Source organism: Sinocyclocheilus grahami, unplaced genomic scaffold, assembly GCF_001515645.1.
Source record: "Sinocyclocheilus grahami isolate Dianchi unplaced genomic scaffold, SAMN03320097.WGS_v1.1 scaffold674.1, whole genome shotgun sequence".
NCBI lineage: Eukaryota > Metazoa > Chordata > Actinopteri > Cypriniformes > Cyprinidae > Sinocyclocheilus > Sinocyclocheilus grahami.
This window is the reverse complement of record NW_015505853.1, coordinates 630,922-649,843: the sequence shown is the minus strand read 5'-3', so window position 1 is coordinate 649,843 and position 18,922 is coordinate 630,922. Positions and strand designations below refer to the sequence as shown.

The following is an 18,922-nucleotide window of genomic DNA, read 5'->3' as shown; positions in this document are numbered from 1 at the left end:
GATAGATAGATAGATAGACAGACTGATAGATAGATAGATATACAGACAGATGATAGCTAGATAGATAGATAGACAGATGATAGATAGACAGACAGATGATAGATAGACAGACAGATGATAGATAGACAGACAGATGATAGATAGACAGATGATAGATAGATAGACAGACAGATGATAGATAGATAGACAGACAGATGATAGATAGATAGACAGGCAGATGATAGATAGATAGATAGATAGATAGACAGATGATAGATAGATAGACAGACAGATGATAGATAGATAGACAGATGATAGATAGATAGACAGACAGATGATAGATAGACAGACAGACAGATGATAGATAGACAGACAGATGATAGACAGACAGACAGATGATAGATAGATAGACAGATGATAGATAGATAGACAGACAGATGATAGATAGATAGACAGATGATAGATAGATAGACAGACAGATGATAGATAGACAGACAGACAGATGATAGATAGATAGACAGATGATAGATAGATGGATAGATGGATGCACTTTTTGAAATCTTCAGGGAAATATGTAAACATTGTGTAAATGAGGTGAACAGTGCAACATTGAACATAAACTACACGTTATACAACATACTACATGTTATTTGCATTATAAATGCATTATAAAGCAGGCAATGGCATAGACTTGTGTTCTCTGTAGACTAGGACATTAGTGAAGTTCTCTGAGAACACAGGTTTCAGTCTGGGTGTCCTGTACTGAGCACATTCAGGGCTTTTTAGAGATATCAAATGTTTGGAGGTTTGATCATAAACACTCCCTCTAACTTACTTGGTCTTTAAATATGACTGATATTGACAGAATGATCAAATTTGGCACTCTTAGGGAAATCTGGTAATAGTGAGCAATTATCATTTATATCTGGCTAATTTTCAAATAGTTTGTCGTGAATCTCAGAAAAATGTGATTGGAATATGATTTTTTGTTATGAAACAGGTCTTCTGTAGAGGACACCAGGACAAATGGCATTTTGGGGAAACACGACAAGAAATTATAGAACAATATTCCTATGAAATATGAGATATTCTTATGAAAATGTTGCCAAGTTATTACTCCCGTTATACCACTTCTTTTTTCATTATGGTTTGCCTCAAGAACACATTAATGTGCGAATTAGATGCAATGCATAGATGCATCGGAATACCAGTTTATGGATATTTTACACACATATTCCATAAAGTATAGCAGTGTATCAAATCATGCTGTTATATCTTTCATAACATAGTTGAGAATCATCTTTGTACAGAGTTTGGCTAAAAATAGCCTGAAACCTAAAAACTGATTGGTGAATGAAAAAAACAAGTCATTGTTTTTGCCTGTACATGCATTTTCTGTTTTTATTTTTTGAATAACTTATATTAATAAAATATCTTAAATATGGTTTTTCCAAAAAAAAAAAAAAATTCTACATTTGTTTTTTAATGCTCCAACTAATGTAATGACATAAAAAACAACACAATTTACAAAACAAAACTTTTTTATGGTTTTCAGGAGGATACACAGAATACTGTACACCAGGGGTTTTCAAGTTTAGAGAAAAATATTGACAAATAAAATTGAGATTAAAATAATAATGGCATTAAAAAAATAAATAATACAACAAAGAAAAAATGAATATTGATAAATTAAAAAATCGATTGAAATAAAATAATGCACAGTACTGTACTATAGTGAACAGTGTTATTTCAGATTAATTGAGATGCTATTATAGCTTTTATTAATATTTTGAATCCGTTTTTATTTTTGTATTTTCTGTTTTTCATTTAGTAATTTTTTTGTCATTTATATATATATATATATATTAGTAATTTAGTGTGTGTGTGTGTAATATTGTTTTATACATTTTTGTTTTAGTTATGTATATTTTTCATAATACTACATATTCTTATTGTACTACATACATAAACTAAATCATAATATAGTTATGTTTTTTTATGGTTTTAATTTTCATTTTTAGTTAAATATACTAAAAAACATTTTTGTTAACTATAATAACTCTGATAGTGTTCAGGATAGGAACAAATTTAATACCTTAACTTAATACAAACTAAATATTTTCTAAATCATATTTATAATATAAATGTATTTTTTTTACAGTATAAATTGGTTCTTTATAGATGCAAATATATAGCTGCCTTTTAAATTTTAGAATGGGGGTCCCTTACTTCAGAATGATCACATTTGGGTTTCTGTGGCATCTAAAAGACTAAAACCAGTTGACTGTATATCTAATAGGACTAATGGAAATAAATCAGACATCAGGTCTGATAAAAATGGATGCAGTGCTCAATAAAGGATTGCTAGTTATCGCCTGCATTGTTTTGATATGCTCTCATTGTATATTTTTAACAAGCTCTTCAAACTCAAAAAATATTTGCAATTCGTTTACAAAAATATACACATTTCAAAAACCTCAAAAAAGATTATTTTGAAAATAATTTTAAATTAAATTAATAAAAATAATTTACAAAAATTTTTTTTTTTTTAAATACACAAGTCAACACATAGAGTAAATGAAAATATCTCAAATCAAAGTGTAGGTATGATGTTGTGCATTTATTGTGTTGCGTAGAGATGCCGGGCCTCAGCTGTAGGTTTTACCAGCACCGCTTCCCGGAGGTGGAGGATGTGGTGATGGTGAACGTGCGCTCCATCGCTGAGATGGGCGCGTATGTCAGTCTGCTGGAGTACAACAACATCGAGGGCATGATCCTGCTGAGCGAACTGTCCCGCAGACGCATCCGCTCCATCAACAAACTCATCCGCATCGGACGCAACGAATGTGTGGTGGTCATCAGAGTGGACAAAGAGAAGGGTGAGGATGTGCTGTCTAACTTTAAAGGGGTCATATGATGTTGCTAAAAAGAACATTATTTTGTGTATCGCTGGCGGCTTGAGTGAGCGGAGGCCGGCAGGCTTGCGGCAACCACGTGACGACCCCGGGCTGGACTCCGCTTCGTCCACGGTGAAAGCCGATCCGGCGATCCACAGCGGCGAAGTTGATGTATTTCCTCAGCGACCAGCACGGATCATCTCTAGGCATGACGAAGCGGATATCGTCCTCTTTTGGAAGACCAAACAAAGTAGTTTCGCTTTCACAACGAAACACACAGCGTCTTCACGACATGGCGGCGGCGGCAACAATACTACAGCGATAATAAAAGTTACGCCTTCTTTCTTTGCGTGAACATTTGGGCGGCGTTATGCAAATCTTCCCACATCGTGACGTAGACATGTGGGGGCGTGTTAGAACGAGCCGTTATAGGTTGGGGTGGTTGACTCTTAACTTTTATAAAGAATATCTCTTTGGATTTGAGACTTTAGTCTTTGCAACTTTACAGATCTTCTTTATGCACCAAGAGCTTGTAACACTCCAAAGAGAAAGAAAAAATTGAAATCGCATCATATGACCCCTTTAACCACTTCCTTCAATCCATCAGAATACTTTAAACTATTACCCGTAACAACAAACAACTGTTTAAAACTGTATATAAATTGTACTTTTAAAAAGCAGGAACTCACAGGGCTACAATATTATGATAAAAATCATTATTGCTCTTTATGGTGTAATAATGCTCATTAATGTTGATTAATAGAATACCTATGTAGAAACGGCACGTCATATTCTGGCTAACGTCGGTTCATGACGTTAGTCTAGTCTAGCGCAAGTTATGCAAAAAATCCCGTAATAATCACTCAAAATAAATCTATTATTTGCATCATAGCTGCACTTCGTGGTTTATGATGAGAGAATTCGAGAGCGCACAGAATTCAGACAGTGAACGCGCGCGCTCAACAAAACATTTCAGTGCTGAACAATTTAAATGGTTGGCTTGTTTTCAGAGCTGACCAAACCAAACGGTCGGTGTGTCTGAAACCACGTACTGTTTTACTTCACAACCGTTAAAAAAACACATTCTATGTAGTATGACTGAGGGTAGCAGAGATTGTTTTACTATAGGGAGATGAGAGGGTCCGAATTGCTTACTATTGGAGAAAGCGTAACGTCAACTTGGATCACGTGTGCCTTAGTAACCAATCACATTACAGCTTTGACGTCATTGAATTTCGTTAAAGTTGTGCGACACTCAATCGCCTTTGTTTACGGATCCCATAGGAATGAATGAGAAATGCCGTAAGCTGAATCCCACCTGTCGCAAAAAGTCAGTGACTTCTCTAATAAAACCGCATTTTTTCCGGTGTAAACTCTAAAAATTGTTCAATCCAAAAGCATTGTTGAAGATTAGCCGACAGGCTGTTGATTCATTAAATGATAAGCTGTTTCCTCTAAAAAGCTGTTTATTCAGCGCAGTATAGCCTCTCCTCCACTGACATCCGTTAAAAAAAACGGCCTCTGGTCTCCTTTCCCACGTACTGCCAAAGGTTGCAGGCTTGCCTTCTGGTGGCTTTGGCACCACATCCGCCATGTTGTTACTGTCACATGACCTACCACAGCGCCAGCTGCGTCGCTTCACTGCCATTCATAAATCCTCTCCCGTGGCCTCATGGGATAGTAAAGTAAAATAGTAGGTCAGATTCAGAAGCCCTTAACACAACTCTACGCTGAAAGGACAAAGAAGGTGGTGAGGAGTATTCTAGCAGATGGTTCTCATCCTCTCTTTAGTCAGTTTGAGCCTTTGAAGAATGGAAGGCGCTGTCTTTTATTCCTAATGCCATTAAATCCTCAACTCTGCAAGTGACTGATAGTGGCATGAACTGTCTATCTATATATATATATATATTTTTTTTAAAACTGTCTGTTTAGTCTTTGTATGTATTGGTGAGCCAAAGAAAAATGTCCACCTTGGTGGAAAATAAAGACATACTCGACTCGACTCTACTCTACTCTAAAGTGTCCATCAAATGCACTCTTCACAATCCAGGTGGATTAGTAGGCCATCCGGCTAATTCTTGCCTACTCTTTTTGGAAATATATGAATTCGGACATACTACTCGCCTCACATACTGTTTTTCACATACTATATAGTAGGGAAGTATGCAATACTCAATACGTGTCAGTCGTATAGTTTCGAATGGGGAAAAATGCGACGCTCAATATGGCCCCGCCTTCTGAGTAAAAGAGCCAATCACTAATCGGTAAAGTCATCGCGTCACTGCAGCTGCCATTAGAAGTCCCGGTTGCTATAGAAACCGTCAGCGTTCTGAGAAAAATACGCTTTTTTGACGCTATTTGAGCAAAAGAAATTTAATCGTAAGCTTGGTGAACAGTTTTGGAGAATTTGATGAGATAGGAGATGGCCGCCGAGTGAAATGACTCGTCTTAAAGGGACTTTGACCAAACTAAACAGCGCATTGTCATCGCTGACTAACCGGAACGCCTCTGATTGGCCATTGCATCCATAAGCTCAACAGAAACGCGTGTGATTGGTTGTTAGTCCAGTCTAATGCAACGTGCGCGTATCTAAATGTAATTCCGCAAATTGACAGTTTTCATTCATTTTCATATTTCATTTTAATCGTGACAGTCATAATAGATTTAATTCCGTTGTGCAGGGTCAATTTTTGCCCCTTTATCTTGTATTTGTTTGGCATTTTTGTCACAGGCCCCCATTAATTTCCAACCCTGGTTTTACATTTGACCGTTTCGAGGTGTTTCTCTTTCTTGTTCTTTAGGATACATTGATTTGTCCAAGAGAAGAGTGTCTCCGGAAGAAGCCATCAAGTGTGAGGATAAATTCACCAAATCTAAAACCGTGAGTGTGCATTTTTTTTTAGAAAATGGAAGTCAAATTTTGTGTTTTTGTGTGGTTTGAAGATGTTGTGGTTGTTATGCTGCAGGTGTACAGTATTTTACGGCATGTGGCTGAAGTGTTGGAGTACACTAAGGACGAACAGCTGGAGAGTTTGTTCCAGCGAACCGCTTGGGTGTTTGACGAGAAATACAAGAAGCCTGGATACGGCGCCTATGACGTCTTCAAACAGGCCGTGTCGTGAGTGTTCAAGCACTAAACAGAGAAAGACTTTTAAGTGAACATGAAAATGTTTTGCTTATTTTCTTGTTTTATTTCCAGCGATCCCTCCATCCTGGATGGTTTGGATCTGACAGAGGAGGAGAGGGACGTGCTCATCGACAACATCAACAGACGCCTCACTCCACAGGCTGTCAAAATCAGAGCGGGTATTTATCATAAAAATCTGTTGCACTTTTCACAATGCAGATAGTTCCAGTGCAGAGTAATTAAAAGTATTTTAACATTTTTTTTTTTACTTTCTATTTAATTATTTAACTTTTTATTAAACTTTTAATTATTTAAATTGAATAAAAATGTATTTAATTTAAACTTTAATTTAATTATTTTGCAATTATGTGTATAATTATTTATTATTAATATTAATTTATATTATTATTAGTGCTGTCAAACGATTAATCGCATCCAAAATAAGTTTTTGTTTACATAATTTGTGTGTACTGTGTATATTTATTATGTATATATAAATACAAACACATGCATGTGTATATTTAAGAAAAATGTTTTGTTTATATATAAAATATTAATATATAATATATATATATTCATTTAAATATTTTTAAAATACATGTATGTTTGTGTATTTATATACAGTATACATAATAAATACACACACATATTTTGTAAACATTTTTTTTATTTTGGATGCGATTAATCGTTTGACAGCACTAATAATAATATAAATTATTATTAATAATAAATAATTATACACATAATTGCAAAATAATTAAATTCAAGTTTAAATTAAATACTTTTTTTTTTTTTTATAATTAAATAAAAGTTTAATAAACTTTTAATAAAAATCATATATATACTACAGTCATTTAGATTTGTTTTTTAAAGAAATTAATACTTTTATTCAGCAAGGATGCATTAAATGAACCAAAACTGACAAATAAATGCTGTTCTTTTGAACTTTCTTTTCATCAAAGAATCATGAAAAAAAGTATCTCCACACAAATATGAACTGTTTTCAACACTGATAATAATAAATAGAAAACAGTTATTTTAAATTGTAATAATATTTCACAATACTGTACCAATACCCAAACTTTTGAACAGAAGTGTTTATGAAAATACATATAAAAAATGTATTCTTTAAAAAAAACTATTCTCTCAGATCCATTAAATACTCTACGAAGCCAAGCTTTCCTTTTTAATGTATTTTAAGATTCAAAGAAGAAAAAATAAAAAAATACATAAAAAGCAGATTTAAATAAATCATAATAAAATTCATTAAAATAAAAATGGATTAATATAAACACTAAAAACATTTGATTAATATTCATTAATTAAGACATAGTACAAAGTAAAAAAAAAACAACAAAAAAGTTTGTTCTCCCTTTCATATGTGCCATATATACGTTCATGTATGTTTAGCATGACGTTTGCTTTATCCCGTGGACAGACATTGAGGTGGCGTGTTATGGATATGAAGGCATTGATGCTGTCAAAGATGCTCTGAGGGCGGGGCTTAACTGCTCCACAGAGGTCATGCCAATCAAGGTGCGATCAGCTTCCTTTAGATTCTGCTCTGCCAGGTTCATGTGCTGCAGACTCTGTGATTAAAAGTGCATCGTTTTGCTTTCAGATAAACCTGATTGCACCGCCGCGATACGTCATGACCACCACCACTCTGGAGCGCACCGAGGGTCTGTCAGTGCTCCACCAGGCCATGACCGCCATCAAGGAGCGCATCGAGGAGAAGCGAGGCGTCTTCAATGTCCAGATGGAGGTCAGACACTTTAGAGCTTCGTAAATGTACTAAATACACGTCATCTTTTTGCACTGTTTTTGAGTTTAGACCTCTTTATAAAACGTAGAAATCAAAAATATAATGCAATATACTGTATATGCACATTGTATTTGCTCTAATTGCATTCTCATGCATGAATGTTTCTCATCATGCAGTATACAAGATATTATTTACAATATACAGAATACAGTAGGTTGAGGGTTTTCAAACTGGCATCTGGAGACCAAATGTAAAGAAAACAGTGTAATGAATAAATGAAAAGAAAATATGATTATGATATAAACTAAATAAAAACAAATACTTAAAATAATAAATAATGATTTTGTCTGAGCAGGGGAAAGAATTCCCAGCAAATATTTGTGATTAAATCAGCATCTAATGTTAATAATTTGATTAGTTGCTTGACTACCCTAATTGTTACCCAGTATTTACTGTAATTATAATCCACTCACAGGTAACAACATAAAATGTTAAATTCATAATTAGTTCATATTTAATGTTCATTTAAACACAAATTTGACTTCAAACCATTTAATGTATTGCAAGATTTTCCTGTGCTTTTAATGTTTATTACAATATACTAAGACCTTTTTTTTTTACTTGGAATAAATACGGACAAATAAAATCATATATATAAACTTCGTCTTCAATGTCCAGATGGAGGTCAGACACTTTAGAGCTTCGTAAATGTACTAAATACACGTCATCTTTTTGCACTGTTTTTGAGTTTAGACCTCTTTATAAAACGTAGAAATCAAAAATATAATGCAATATACTGTATATGCACATTGTATTTGCTCTAATTGCATTCTCATGCATGAATGTTTCTCATCATGCAGTATACAAGATATTATTTACAATATACAGAATACAGTAGGTTGAGGGTTTTCAAACTGGCATCTGGAGACCAAATGTAAAGAAAACAGTGTAATGAATAAATGAAAAGAAAATATGATTATGATATAAACTAAATAAAAACAAATACTTAAAATAATAAATAAATATGAATAAGATACACAAAATACAGATTAAAATTAATAAAAAATGGATTAAAACAAAGTAGTACAGTTCTATAGTGAGTAGAAAAAAATGTATGAAACAAAAAATACAATGCAAAATATATGCATACATCAAAAATTAATTGAATAACTTAAAATGATTAAAATAAATAAATATAGTACAGTACTATAGAGTAGAAAAAAACAATGCAATATATAGAGAAAATGGTGTAATAATTATATATTTATTTTTTTAATTCTTTCAGATCCATTGAACACCGTATGAAGCAATGCTTTCTTAAACTATTATTTTTTCCCTTTTTTAAAAATGGGATTAAATTAATACATAGTGCAGTACTATAGCGAGTAGAAAAGCACAAATGCAATATATAAGCACATTTTATTGAAGTGTTTGCTCTGAATGCATTCTCATGCATGGATGTTTGTCTTCAGCCCAAAGTGGTGACGGACACAGACGAGACAGAACTGCAGCGGCAGCTGGAGCGTCTGGAGCGAGAAAACGCAGAGGTGGACGGCGATGACGACGCTGAGGAGATGGAGGCCAAAACAGACGAGTAGATCAACAACGAAACCCGTTCAGATGAACTGATGCTGCAGAGAATTCACTTTTACACAAACATCATAAAGCTGATTTTCTGAACCGGTGGCCTTTTAACCCTTCACAGCTCTGATGAATATTAACATTTAAGCTGATTCAACAATGCAGAGTGAAGACTGTGATGTTCTCTGAAGTAAAACCTGTTTCTTGCTCTGCTGCAATCTCAGTAAAATACTGGAAAGTTGCTGGAAGTTTTGTATTCTTTTGCATCTGTATTTACATATTGACATGCTGCAACGCTACGGTTTAATAATACTTGAACGTATGGACCGAGTGAAAATTTTATTCAAAATATCTTTAAAAAAAGTTAAACTTTTTAATTGAACTTAGCAAAAAATAAAAAGTTAAAAATAAATAAATTTATTATACATTATATATATTCATTTTAAAAGTTTTCAAATACAGTATCTAAGTGACATGTCAGCATTGTTTAACCAACCTAGCAAGAGTTAAGCATTTTGAATTATTTTCTACATGCAAAAATAAATGAAAATGTTTTAACCAAACCTTGATTTTGTCTGAGCAGGGGAAAGAATTCCCAGCAAATATTTGTGATTAAATCAGCATCTAATGTTAATAATTTGATTAGTTGCTTGACTACCCTAATTGTTACCCAGTATTTACTGTAATTATAATCCACTCACAGGTAACAACATAAAATGTTAAATTCATAATTAGTTCATATTTAATGTTCATTTAAACACAAATTTGACTTCAAACCATTTAATGTATTGCAAGATTTTCCTGTGCTTTTAATGTTTATTACAATATACTAAGACCTTTTTTTTTTACTTGGAATAAATACGGACAAATAAAATCATATATATAAACTTAAAATTTCAGCTAGTTGCAAAGGCAACTTTTGTAATTTTAATTTCAACTTGAACTTCACCAAAACTGATGTAAAAAAAAATTAAATAGTGTAAATTATAATACCGTTATAAGTCGAAACAAGTATTTTTTTAATGAAAACAAATGCAAAAATGGCATATAAATGAATTAACTTGTGTGAAATGCAAATCTTCCTTAAGTATACTAATTAATCACCTCACACCCTGAAAATAAACCATGCAGTCAATTTTTATGCCAAAGTTAATATTCTATAATTTTACTGTTACAAGTAAACATGCATGGACTGACGCGCAGCTTCAAGCTGAAACCAGGACACATTAAAATGCACACAAAAAGATTTTACTAAAAAAACTAAACAAATGAATCACTTTTATTCAAAACACATCCACTGATAAGTACAAAAACAAAGACAGTCAATCGTTTTGATGTCAATCAGTTTAGCGAGAGCTTCCGAACAGAGTCGGGGTCCAATCACAACTGCTTTAGTTTTAGAGAAACAACTGGGGAAAACTCTTTGGTTCGGTTGGTGAGGGCGACCAAAAGAACAGAAACAGTAAAATCACAACCTAGACGAGATTGGCAATCATTACAGTAACAATTTACAATGGCTTCCTCACAGAAAGAAGCGCTAAGCGGCCGAGACGTAGCTACGCTGAAGACGGATTCAACAGGAAGGCCCTGAGAAACCAAACCTCTTCCTCTCGGCACTCGTTGCTGCTGCTGCTGCTCTTACGGAGGCGTCTGGGACGCGGCTCAATATGAATTAACTCCAAAGGTCACAAATGGTCGAGTTTCCCCAAGTTGTTTTGAAACCTAGATGAGCTGTCCGGCCCAAAGGGGAAGTAAAAAGCAAAGTTCATGGGCGTTCGCTGCTTGTTCATTTCCCGAGGCCGATCTTCTTGGCTTCAGTTTCGTAAATCAATAACCTCCACATTTTAACTATGAAGACCTCGGCCTCTTCATCCAGCACCTGAGGAGACGGAGATGAAGAGATCAGATTGTGTAGTTGTGGAAATATGCCTTAATAACTGTGCGAAAGAGCAAACTTACCATCGCAACGTCGTCCAAGATGCCTTGAGGTGTGCTGTGGGCCATTACCTGAGGACACACAGCAGCGACAGTCTTACAGTCTTCATCTGCTTCTGAGATTCAAACATCATCTAAGTGACATGTCAGCATTGTTTAACCAACCTAGCAAGAGTTAAGCATTTTGAATTATTTTCTACATGCAAAAATAAATGAAAATGTTTTAACCAAACCTTGATTTTGTCTGAGCAGGGGAAAAAATTCCCAGCAAATATTTGTGATTAAATCAGCATCTAATGTTAATAATTTGATTAGTTGCTTGACTACCCTAATTGTTACCCAGTATTTACTGTAATTATAATCCACTCACAGGTAACAACATACAATGTTAAATTCATAATTAGTTCATATTTAATGTTCATTTAAACACAAATTTGACTTCAAACCATTTAAGATTTTCCTGTGCTTTTAATGTTTATTACAATATACTAAGACCTTTTTTTTTTTACTTGGAATAAATATGGACAAATAAAATCATATATATAAACTTAAAATTTCAGCTAGTTGCAAAGGCAACTTTTGTAATTTTAATTTCAACTTGAACTTCACCAAAACTGATGTAAAAAAAATTAAATAGTGTAAATTATAATAGCGTTATAAGTCGAAACAAGTATTTTTTTTTAATGAAAACAAATGCAAAAATGGCATATAAATGAAGAATTAACTTGTGTGAAATGCAAATCTTCCTTAAATAAGTATACTAATTAATCACCTCACACCCTGAAAATAAACCATGCAGTCAATTTTTATGCCAAAGTTAATATTCTATAATTTTACTGTTACAAGTAAACATGCATGGACTGACGCGCAGCTTCAAGCTGAAACCAGGACACATTAAAATGCACACAAAAAGATTTTACAAAAAAAAACTAAACAAATGAATCACTTTTATTCAAAACACATCCACTGATAAGTACAAAAACAAAGACAGTCAATCGTTTTGATGTCAATCAGTTTAGCGAGAGCTTCCGAACAGAGTCGGGGTCCAATCACAACTGCTTTAGTTTTAGAGAAACAACTGGGGAAAACTCTTTGGTTCGGTTGGTGAGGGCGACCAAAAGAACAGAAACAGTAAAATCACAACCTAGACGAGATTGGCAATCATTACAGTAACAATTTACAATGGCTTCCTCACAGAAAGAAGCGCTAAGCGGCCGAGACGTAGCTACGCTGAAGACGGATTCAACAGGAAGGCCCTGAGAAACCAAACCTCTTCCTCTCGGCACTCGTTGCTGCTGCTGCTGCTCTTACGGAGGCGTCTGGGACGCGGCTCAATATGAATTAACTCCAAAGGTCACAAATGGTCGAGTTTCCCCAAGTTGTTTTGAAACCTAGATGAGCTGTCCGGCCCAAAGGGGAAGTAAAAAGCAAAGTTCATGGGCGTTCGCTGCTTGTTCATTTCCCGAGGCCGATCTTCTTGGCTTCAGTTTCGTAAATCAATAACCTCCACATTTTAACTATGAAGACCTCGGCCTCTTCATCCAGCACCTGAGGAGACGGAGATGAAGAGATCAGATTGTGTAGTTGTGGAAATATGCCTTAATAACTGTGCGAAAGAGCAAACTTACCATCGCAACGTCGTCCAAGATGCCTTGAGGTGTGCTGTGGGCCATTACCTGAGGACACACAGCAGCGACAGTCTTACAGTCTTCATCTGCTTCTGAGATTCAAACATCTACTGGATTTAAGGCTCATTCTGAATCAAAACTGATTCAAGTAACACTATATATATATATATTTAAATGAATTTATTATGAATTATATATATTTTTTTATTTTATTAAAATAAACAAATTCAAATATTGTATCTATGTATCTAATTTTTAATTATTTTATTATTACTTTATTAATGAAAAATAAGTATTTAAATTGCAAAAGCTCCTGTTTGGCAGTATTTTGGATTTTGAAATGCCTGTTGACTTTTGCCGTTTATCTAAGCTGATTTTGGAAGTTCTTTAAACATTCGTTTCTTATTTAATTGGTTCCACAGTGTTTGCTGATTTTTACTTTATTTAAACTTTCTGTCATTTATTTATTTTATTTGACATCGAGGTGTATGCCGTGCCTCCAAGCTTTCTTACTCGTTTTGCTAATAAACATTCTACGTTTCTTATTTATTTGGTTACATATTATACATGTTTACTTATTTCCAGTTTTGTATACCTATTAAACTTTATGCAAGTTATTTGTTATTTTATATTAGGCATAGACTGCCCTATAGCATGGTGTATTTTTATTTGTTTTGTTAATAAAATTTCAATGTTTTATATATAGGCTAAAGTGAGTTTGATGTTGTATTTTGTTGTTGCATTCAAGCAATTGACCGCCTAACTGCCGTTAATTCGAAAGTGAAAGTAAAATGTGCACGGCGCTTTTAAGCTATTTAAAAGCAAAGGAAAGGGGGAAAATTCAAAAACGAAAACTCTAAAAGCGAACAATTGCTTTACTCTGAATTGCCGCTATTTTAAAGTGAAAGTAAAATGGGCACACTTTTACAAGCTATTTAAAAGCGAAGGAAAGCGAGGAAAAGAGGGAACGCCCCGCCCCCACGGTGATACCGGTATTACCGGTGTTGTCACACGCCGATTAACCGGTGGGAAAATTTCCTCACCGACACAACCTCTAATTGATTAATGAAAAATAACTTGACAAAGTAATTCATTGAAATACTATTTGAATATATTTTTCAGTTTATTTTTATTAATAAAAATAATGAATTAATTTAAATACTATTTTATTTTTCATTAATAAAAAACATTTAAATAATCAAATAAAACTATTCAATTAAATACTGTGAAAACACGCGGTCAATTTATTTTTCATTAACAAAAATGTTTAAAATACATTTAAATACTATATTTGTCATTAATAAAAATTATTTTAAAATTCATTTAAATACTACATTTTATTTTTCATTAATAGTAAACGCATTTTTAAAATGAAATAAAATAATTCATTTGAATACCATTCGTATACATTTAATTCTTTAATTATTTTACTATTTTATAAATCAACTACAGCATTTAAAGGGGAGGTCTAATGCTATTTCATGCAGTAAAGAGTTGCATTCTCATGCTGAACATGACCAAAGTTTCAAAAAACGATTTGGACGTATGACGGAGTATTTCTGTGCACTATCATTCTGAAAGATGTAGCAATTATTCCTCTTCAGCGCTCAGCCTCTTTCTTCATTCAGAAACCGAACAAAACATCTTACCTTGGTGCAAACAAAGTCAACTAATGTGGCTTCTTCTTCACCAATGTACTCTACGATCTTCTTATTGATCCACGGTCGAATACGCTTCTCCATAAGTCCCTGTGAACGGCGGAAACATTCAAAAACACAAGTTATACATTAAACATACATTAAAACAAGAAGAAAAGCCCACAAACACAAATATATGGCCCTATGATTTCCACGATGTGGAGAAAACAGACTAAATCCTGGAACTCAGTCATAAAAAATAAATTTTTATGCAATAGTAACAATAAAATTTAATCTGCATTTTTTGGGGGGGGAATTTCACAATTTTCTTTCATATTTTAATATGAAATGTTTAATGTTTAAACAGTAAACTGTTGTGCCCCACTTTGTTTATGAAAAAATTAAAAGAACTGTTAAATTTTCATTTGATTACCTTTAAAAATATTAAACTGTTAATGTTTTATGCCTTCACTTGATTACAAGTTTTTGATAATAAATTAGTATTAAATTATAAATCCTGAAAAAAAACAAGACAATACAGAATTTCTGAAAAAATAAAAAAATATTCATAGATTATATTCACGTATTACATATGTAAAAAAGTTAATTATTAAGCTGTTAAAGTTTTTATTAGAAATAAATTATATTAGAAAAATTTAAATTTGGGAAAAATAAACAATTATTAGAGACCTAAAAATATATATTTTTTGTTACACTTTTAATAAATTGTTAAATTGTATAATATTAATATCCCATTATTGTAAAAATTTTAATTAGAGATTGACCGATATATCGATTTACCGATATCTTTCCCGATATTTAAGCATTTTACGATAATCGGATATCGGTTTTGTAATATCGGATTCGCCGATAAACGCTGCCATCTTGTGGGTGTTTTGAGAATTGCGCAAAGGATCACCATTGCAGCGCATCTGAGGGGAGACGAGACAACAACTGCATGGTGCAGGTACTTGATTTGCTGTAGTTAGTAAACTTTATTTAACATAACAGCCATTTATGCACAAATTAGATGCATTACATAAATGCCTGATATGTAGTTTATGCAGCTTGGCATGAAGAAATAGAGACGAACTCACGGAGTCATGTAAAATAATCCGTCAAGCCCTGTCCCAATAAAGACGTAACTTTGCATGAATTAAATAATATGCAGCCATGAATGAGCGCATGTTGGAAATAAAAACGCTAAATTTAATTCTCTCTCTGTTGTATATTTGCTCATCATTAGTCTTGTGAAGCCGCTTTCATATTGCTGTTCACTCACCGGGTTGTTGCTCAGGAAATGTTCCAGCACGGCCTCCACATGTAACTTTTAACAAGATTCACTTGTTTAAAACACCCTAAATTGTATTAACATTTACTATATAACCATTATTTCGCTAATAAACATCTAAATAAATACAACTCTATGGAAATTAATTATTTATTATCTCGGCGAGCGATCGCAGTTTGAGTCTAGTTCTGTGTAACTGCATAGATAAACCGCGCTGTCAGCAGGCATTTCATAATCTAGAAGGACAAAAACATTATTAGTAATTCTGATATAACATTCCAGTTGAGAAATGCAATAAAATGTGATGTTTTGTTTGTTATGTTCCAATATTCCAGAAAATATTATCCAGTGAATTACTCTTGACTCTGTAGCTATTAAACAGCTTATAAACCTACTAAAACTGTAGTTTAAAATGAAGTTGATACAACTCCTGTCCTTTATTTATTTTCTCCATTTGAAAACATTAGACATTCTACATTTATTTTGCTTATTGTTAATATTAGTGTTGTTGCTGTTGATGCTTTTTATAAGTAAAATGTTTTTTTACTGTTGTAATATGAAGATTAAATTTAACATGAAAGACTGCTAATTTTCAACACTTAAAAAAAAGAAAATAATGATGACTGAAAAGAAGAAAAACCAAAGTGAAGTATGTTCTTTCTTCACTCAGTCATTTATTTACTTTATAACAGTAAATAAATATCGGTTCTGCATATCGGTTATCGGGCACATAAACATGCAAATAATTGGTATCGGTTATAAAAAAAATCAATATCGGTCGATCACTAATTTTAATGAACTAGTAAGTTGATTTTTAATTACTACAATTTAATTTACAATGAAATCCAGAAAAATGTAAGCTGAATCTAGAAAAATTACAACAGAAAAAAAAAAAAAATACATTTCATAGGGCACGTTTGTTAAATTGTAAAGTTTAGTAACATTTAATTTAACTATTAAAACAATAAAAACTAAAACAGAATATGGGAAAATATAAAACAGGACTTATAAAACTCTTTTTAATGTATTTTTGATATTAAACTTCTACTTAATTGTTGTTTAGTGGTTTAATTTTCATGATTTAACAATCAGACGTGCTTTTTGATTAATAACAAGCATCACTCTCACCGTGTCGACGACGGACCAGTCGAGAGGATAGTTGAAGAGCTCTGGTTTAGCCGTGGGAATCTTCTCGATCAGACTCTTGATGTGTTTGCGCTTCTCTTCTGTATTGACTCCTTTGCCACCGGCCACCATGCTCATGTCTACTCCCTTCTCCTCATCCTCATAGTCTAAAGGCACCAGCTTCCTCTTCCGAGGCGCCTCGTCCACCTCGTCATCGTCAAAGCGGTTGAAGACGCTCTCCACCGCAAGCTTCTTCCGCTTGGCTACGCTGGGCTGTCCTGGGCTACTGCTTGAACCTTGTGATGGGATAAAAACAAACTGAGCCAAATATCACTAAGAACTAGTTTTATTTGTTATACGATATATTGTTGTATAATATATATTTGTTGTCAAAAGACCCGGTACTTCAGTACCAAAAAAATTAAAACGCTACGGTACCAGGTTTTTTTATGGCACTTTTCCACTGCGTGATACGACTCGGCACGGCTCAGTACGGTACGACATGGCACAGCTCGGTTTGCGTTTCCACTGCAGTTCAGTACCGCTTTAGAGTGGGTGGGATTATTCACATGTCATTATAGTTGTGCCGCCTCTATTGCCGCAACTCCTGAAAAACGTTTTCATTCTGCGTCGCCCCATCAAGCTCGCTGGATCCGCTCATCTGCTATCAACGAGAGGAACGTCTGTACTTCCTCAACAGACAACGAAACAGACACTTTTTGGTTGTTAAAAAAGGTGCGCTCGTTCAAAACAGTTGCGTTCGATCCTTCGCTGGCTGTGCTGATTTAAATCTAGTGGTTCTGTTGTGTTTATGTCGCAAGTTCAGTGACGCAGGTAGTGACGAGTCTCTCCGGCCAATCCGTGATCTGCAGAGTTTACACGTCACGTTTTGGTAATGATACGGTTCACTTGGAACCTCAACCGAGGGGGTAATAAAAAAAGTACCAGGCACTGTACCCAGTGGAAAACCCCCCAAAGTGAACCGTACCGAGCCATACCATGCAGTGGAAAAGCACCATTAGGTACCGGTGGTACCGGTACCACTGGAACTACCTGGTCAACCCGGTTCTTGATGCGCTATCCGAAAGGTGCGCAGATGCGCTCTTCATAAAAAGCACATAAAAGCAAAGAAACATGGTGACCTCAAAATGAGGAAACACATCAAACTAGCAAAACACTTTAAAGACAGACACTCAGATCAAATGAAAGAGTTCAAGCAGGTAAGTTTAATTTGAATTTTTAATATTTAGATCTCCTCAGTGTTTCCCATACATTGATTTATTTGTGGCGGCCCGCCACAGTATCAAAACACCGCCACAAATAGATTTTCCAAAAGGCTTTCATTGAATAAGCATGAGCACTGCACGTGTCAAAGTCGAAACCCGGTGCGGGTGTTTTTATATCACTGTATTTTTAATATTTAAAAAAGGAAAATTAAATAATTTAAATATTATACTTAAATATATTTTTTTATTTTAATTTTGAATATACTTATTTTTAATTTGATTAAAATGTATTTAAACACAAATTGCAATTAAATGAATATGAATATTTGAAGTATATTTACAAAACAGAAGTAAGAGAGTGACTCGACTCAGTTGCACGATTCGTATTTGTTATTGGCCATAACATCCGGATCAGAAACCTTTGTGACGTCAAACTCACCTAGTTTGAGGCTAAGGCCGATCTTGGGCCGGTTCTCCTCCTGGAGCGGGATCTCCGGCGGCGAGTTCTCGTGAGGGATGATGATGCCGCAGGGCGACTCTTCTCTGGGCGTGTTGGGCGTGGCGTTTCCGCTCGCTGAAGACACAGAGGGGGCGGACGTGATGGGCCGCATGGTGGGTTTGAGGCAGGGTTTCACCTCCTCTTCGTCCTCTAGCTCCTCCCCTTCCTCTACATCATCGTCTGAGGGGACGGGAGCGTGAACGTGAGCATGAGCATGAGCATGAGCATGAGC

General features: G+C 34.3%; 2 protein-coding genes and 1 long non-coding RNA gene across 3 annotated transcripts in view; 1 reads left to right on the top strand and 2 right to left on the bottom strand.

Moving 5' to 3' along the window:
- LOC107559120 (eukaryotic translation initiation factor 2 subunit 1-like) overlaps window positions 1–9,615 on the top strand; it is a 13,935-nt gene extending 4,320 nt beyond the window's left edge. Inside the window, exons 2-8 of the mRNA XM_016242848.1 lie at window positions 2,616–2,858; window positions 5,678–5,757; window positions 5,843–5,994; window positions 6,076–6,182; window positions 7,442–7,539; window positions 7,625–7,768; window positions 9,241–9,615. Of these exons, the coding sequence (XP_016098334.1) occupies window positions 2,618–2,858; window positions 5,678–5,757; window positions 5,843–5,994; window positions 6,076–6,182; window positions 7,442–7,539; window positions 7,625–7,768; window positions 9,241–9,366 (948 nt within the window). The 5' untranslated portion in view covers window positions 2,616–2,617 and the 3' untranslated portion in view covers window positions 9,367–9,615. The remainder of the gene's footprint in view (window positions 1–2,615; window positions 2,859–5,677; window positions 5,758–5,842; window positions 5,995–6,075; window positions 6,183–7,441; window positions 7,540–7,624; window positions 7,769–9,240) is intronic.
- A 980-nt stretch (window positions 9,616–10,595) lies between these two features.
- Window positions 10,596–11,406, bottom strand: LOC107559095 (uncharacterized). Its single transcript, XR_001605555.1, has 2 exons — window positions 11,309–11,406; window positions 10,596–11,228 (listed from the first exon to the last, which is right to left on the bottom strand). It is a non-coding gene; the product is annotated as an uncharacterized lncRNA (long non-coding RNA).
- Window positions 11,407–12,206: 800 nt separating this feature from the next.
- Window positions 12,207–18,922, bottom strand: part of rbm25b (RNA binding motif protein 25b) — a 29,588-nt gene continuing 22,872 nt past the window's right edge. The window contains exons 14-18 of the mRNA XM_016242847.1: window positions 18,631–18,922; window positions 16,969–17,261; window positions 14,562–14,660; window positions 12,913–12,960; window positions 12,207–12,832 (exon numbers count right to left, since the gene is read on the bottom strand). Of these exons, the coding sequence (XP_016098333.1) occupies window positions 12,740–12,832; window positions 12,913–12,960; window positions 14,562–14,660; window positions 16,969–17,261; window positions 18,631–18,922 (825 nt within the window). The 3' untranslated portion in view covers window positions 12,207–12,739. The remainder of the gene's footprint in view (window positions 12,833–12,912; window positions 12,961–14,561; window positions 14,661–16,968; window positions 17,262–18,630) is intronic.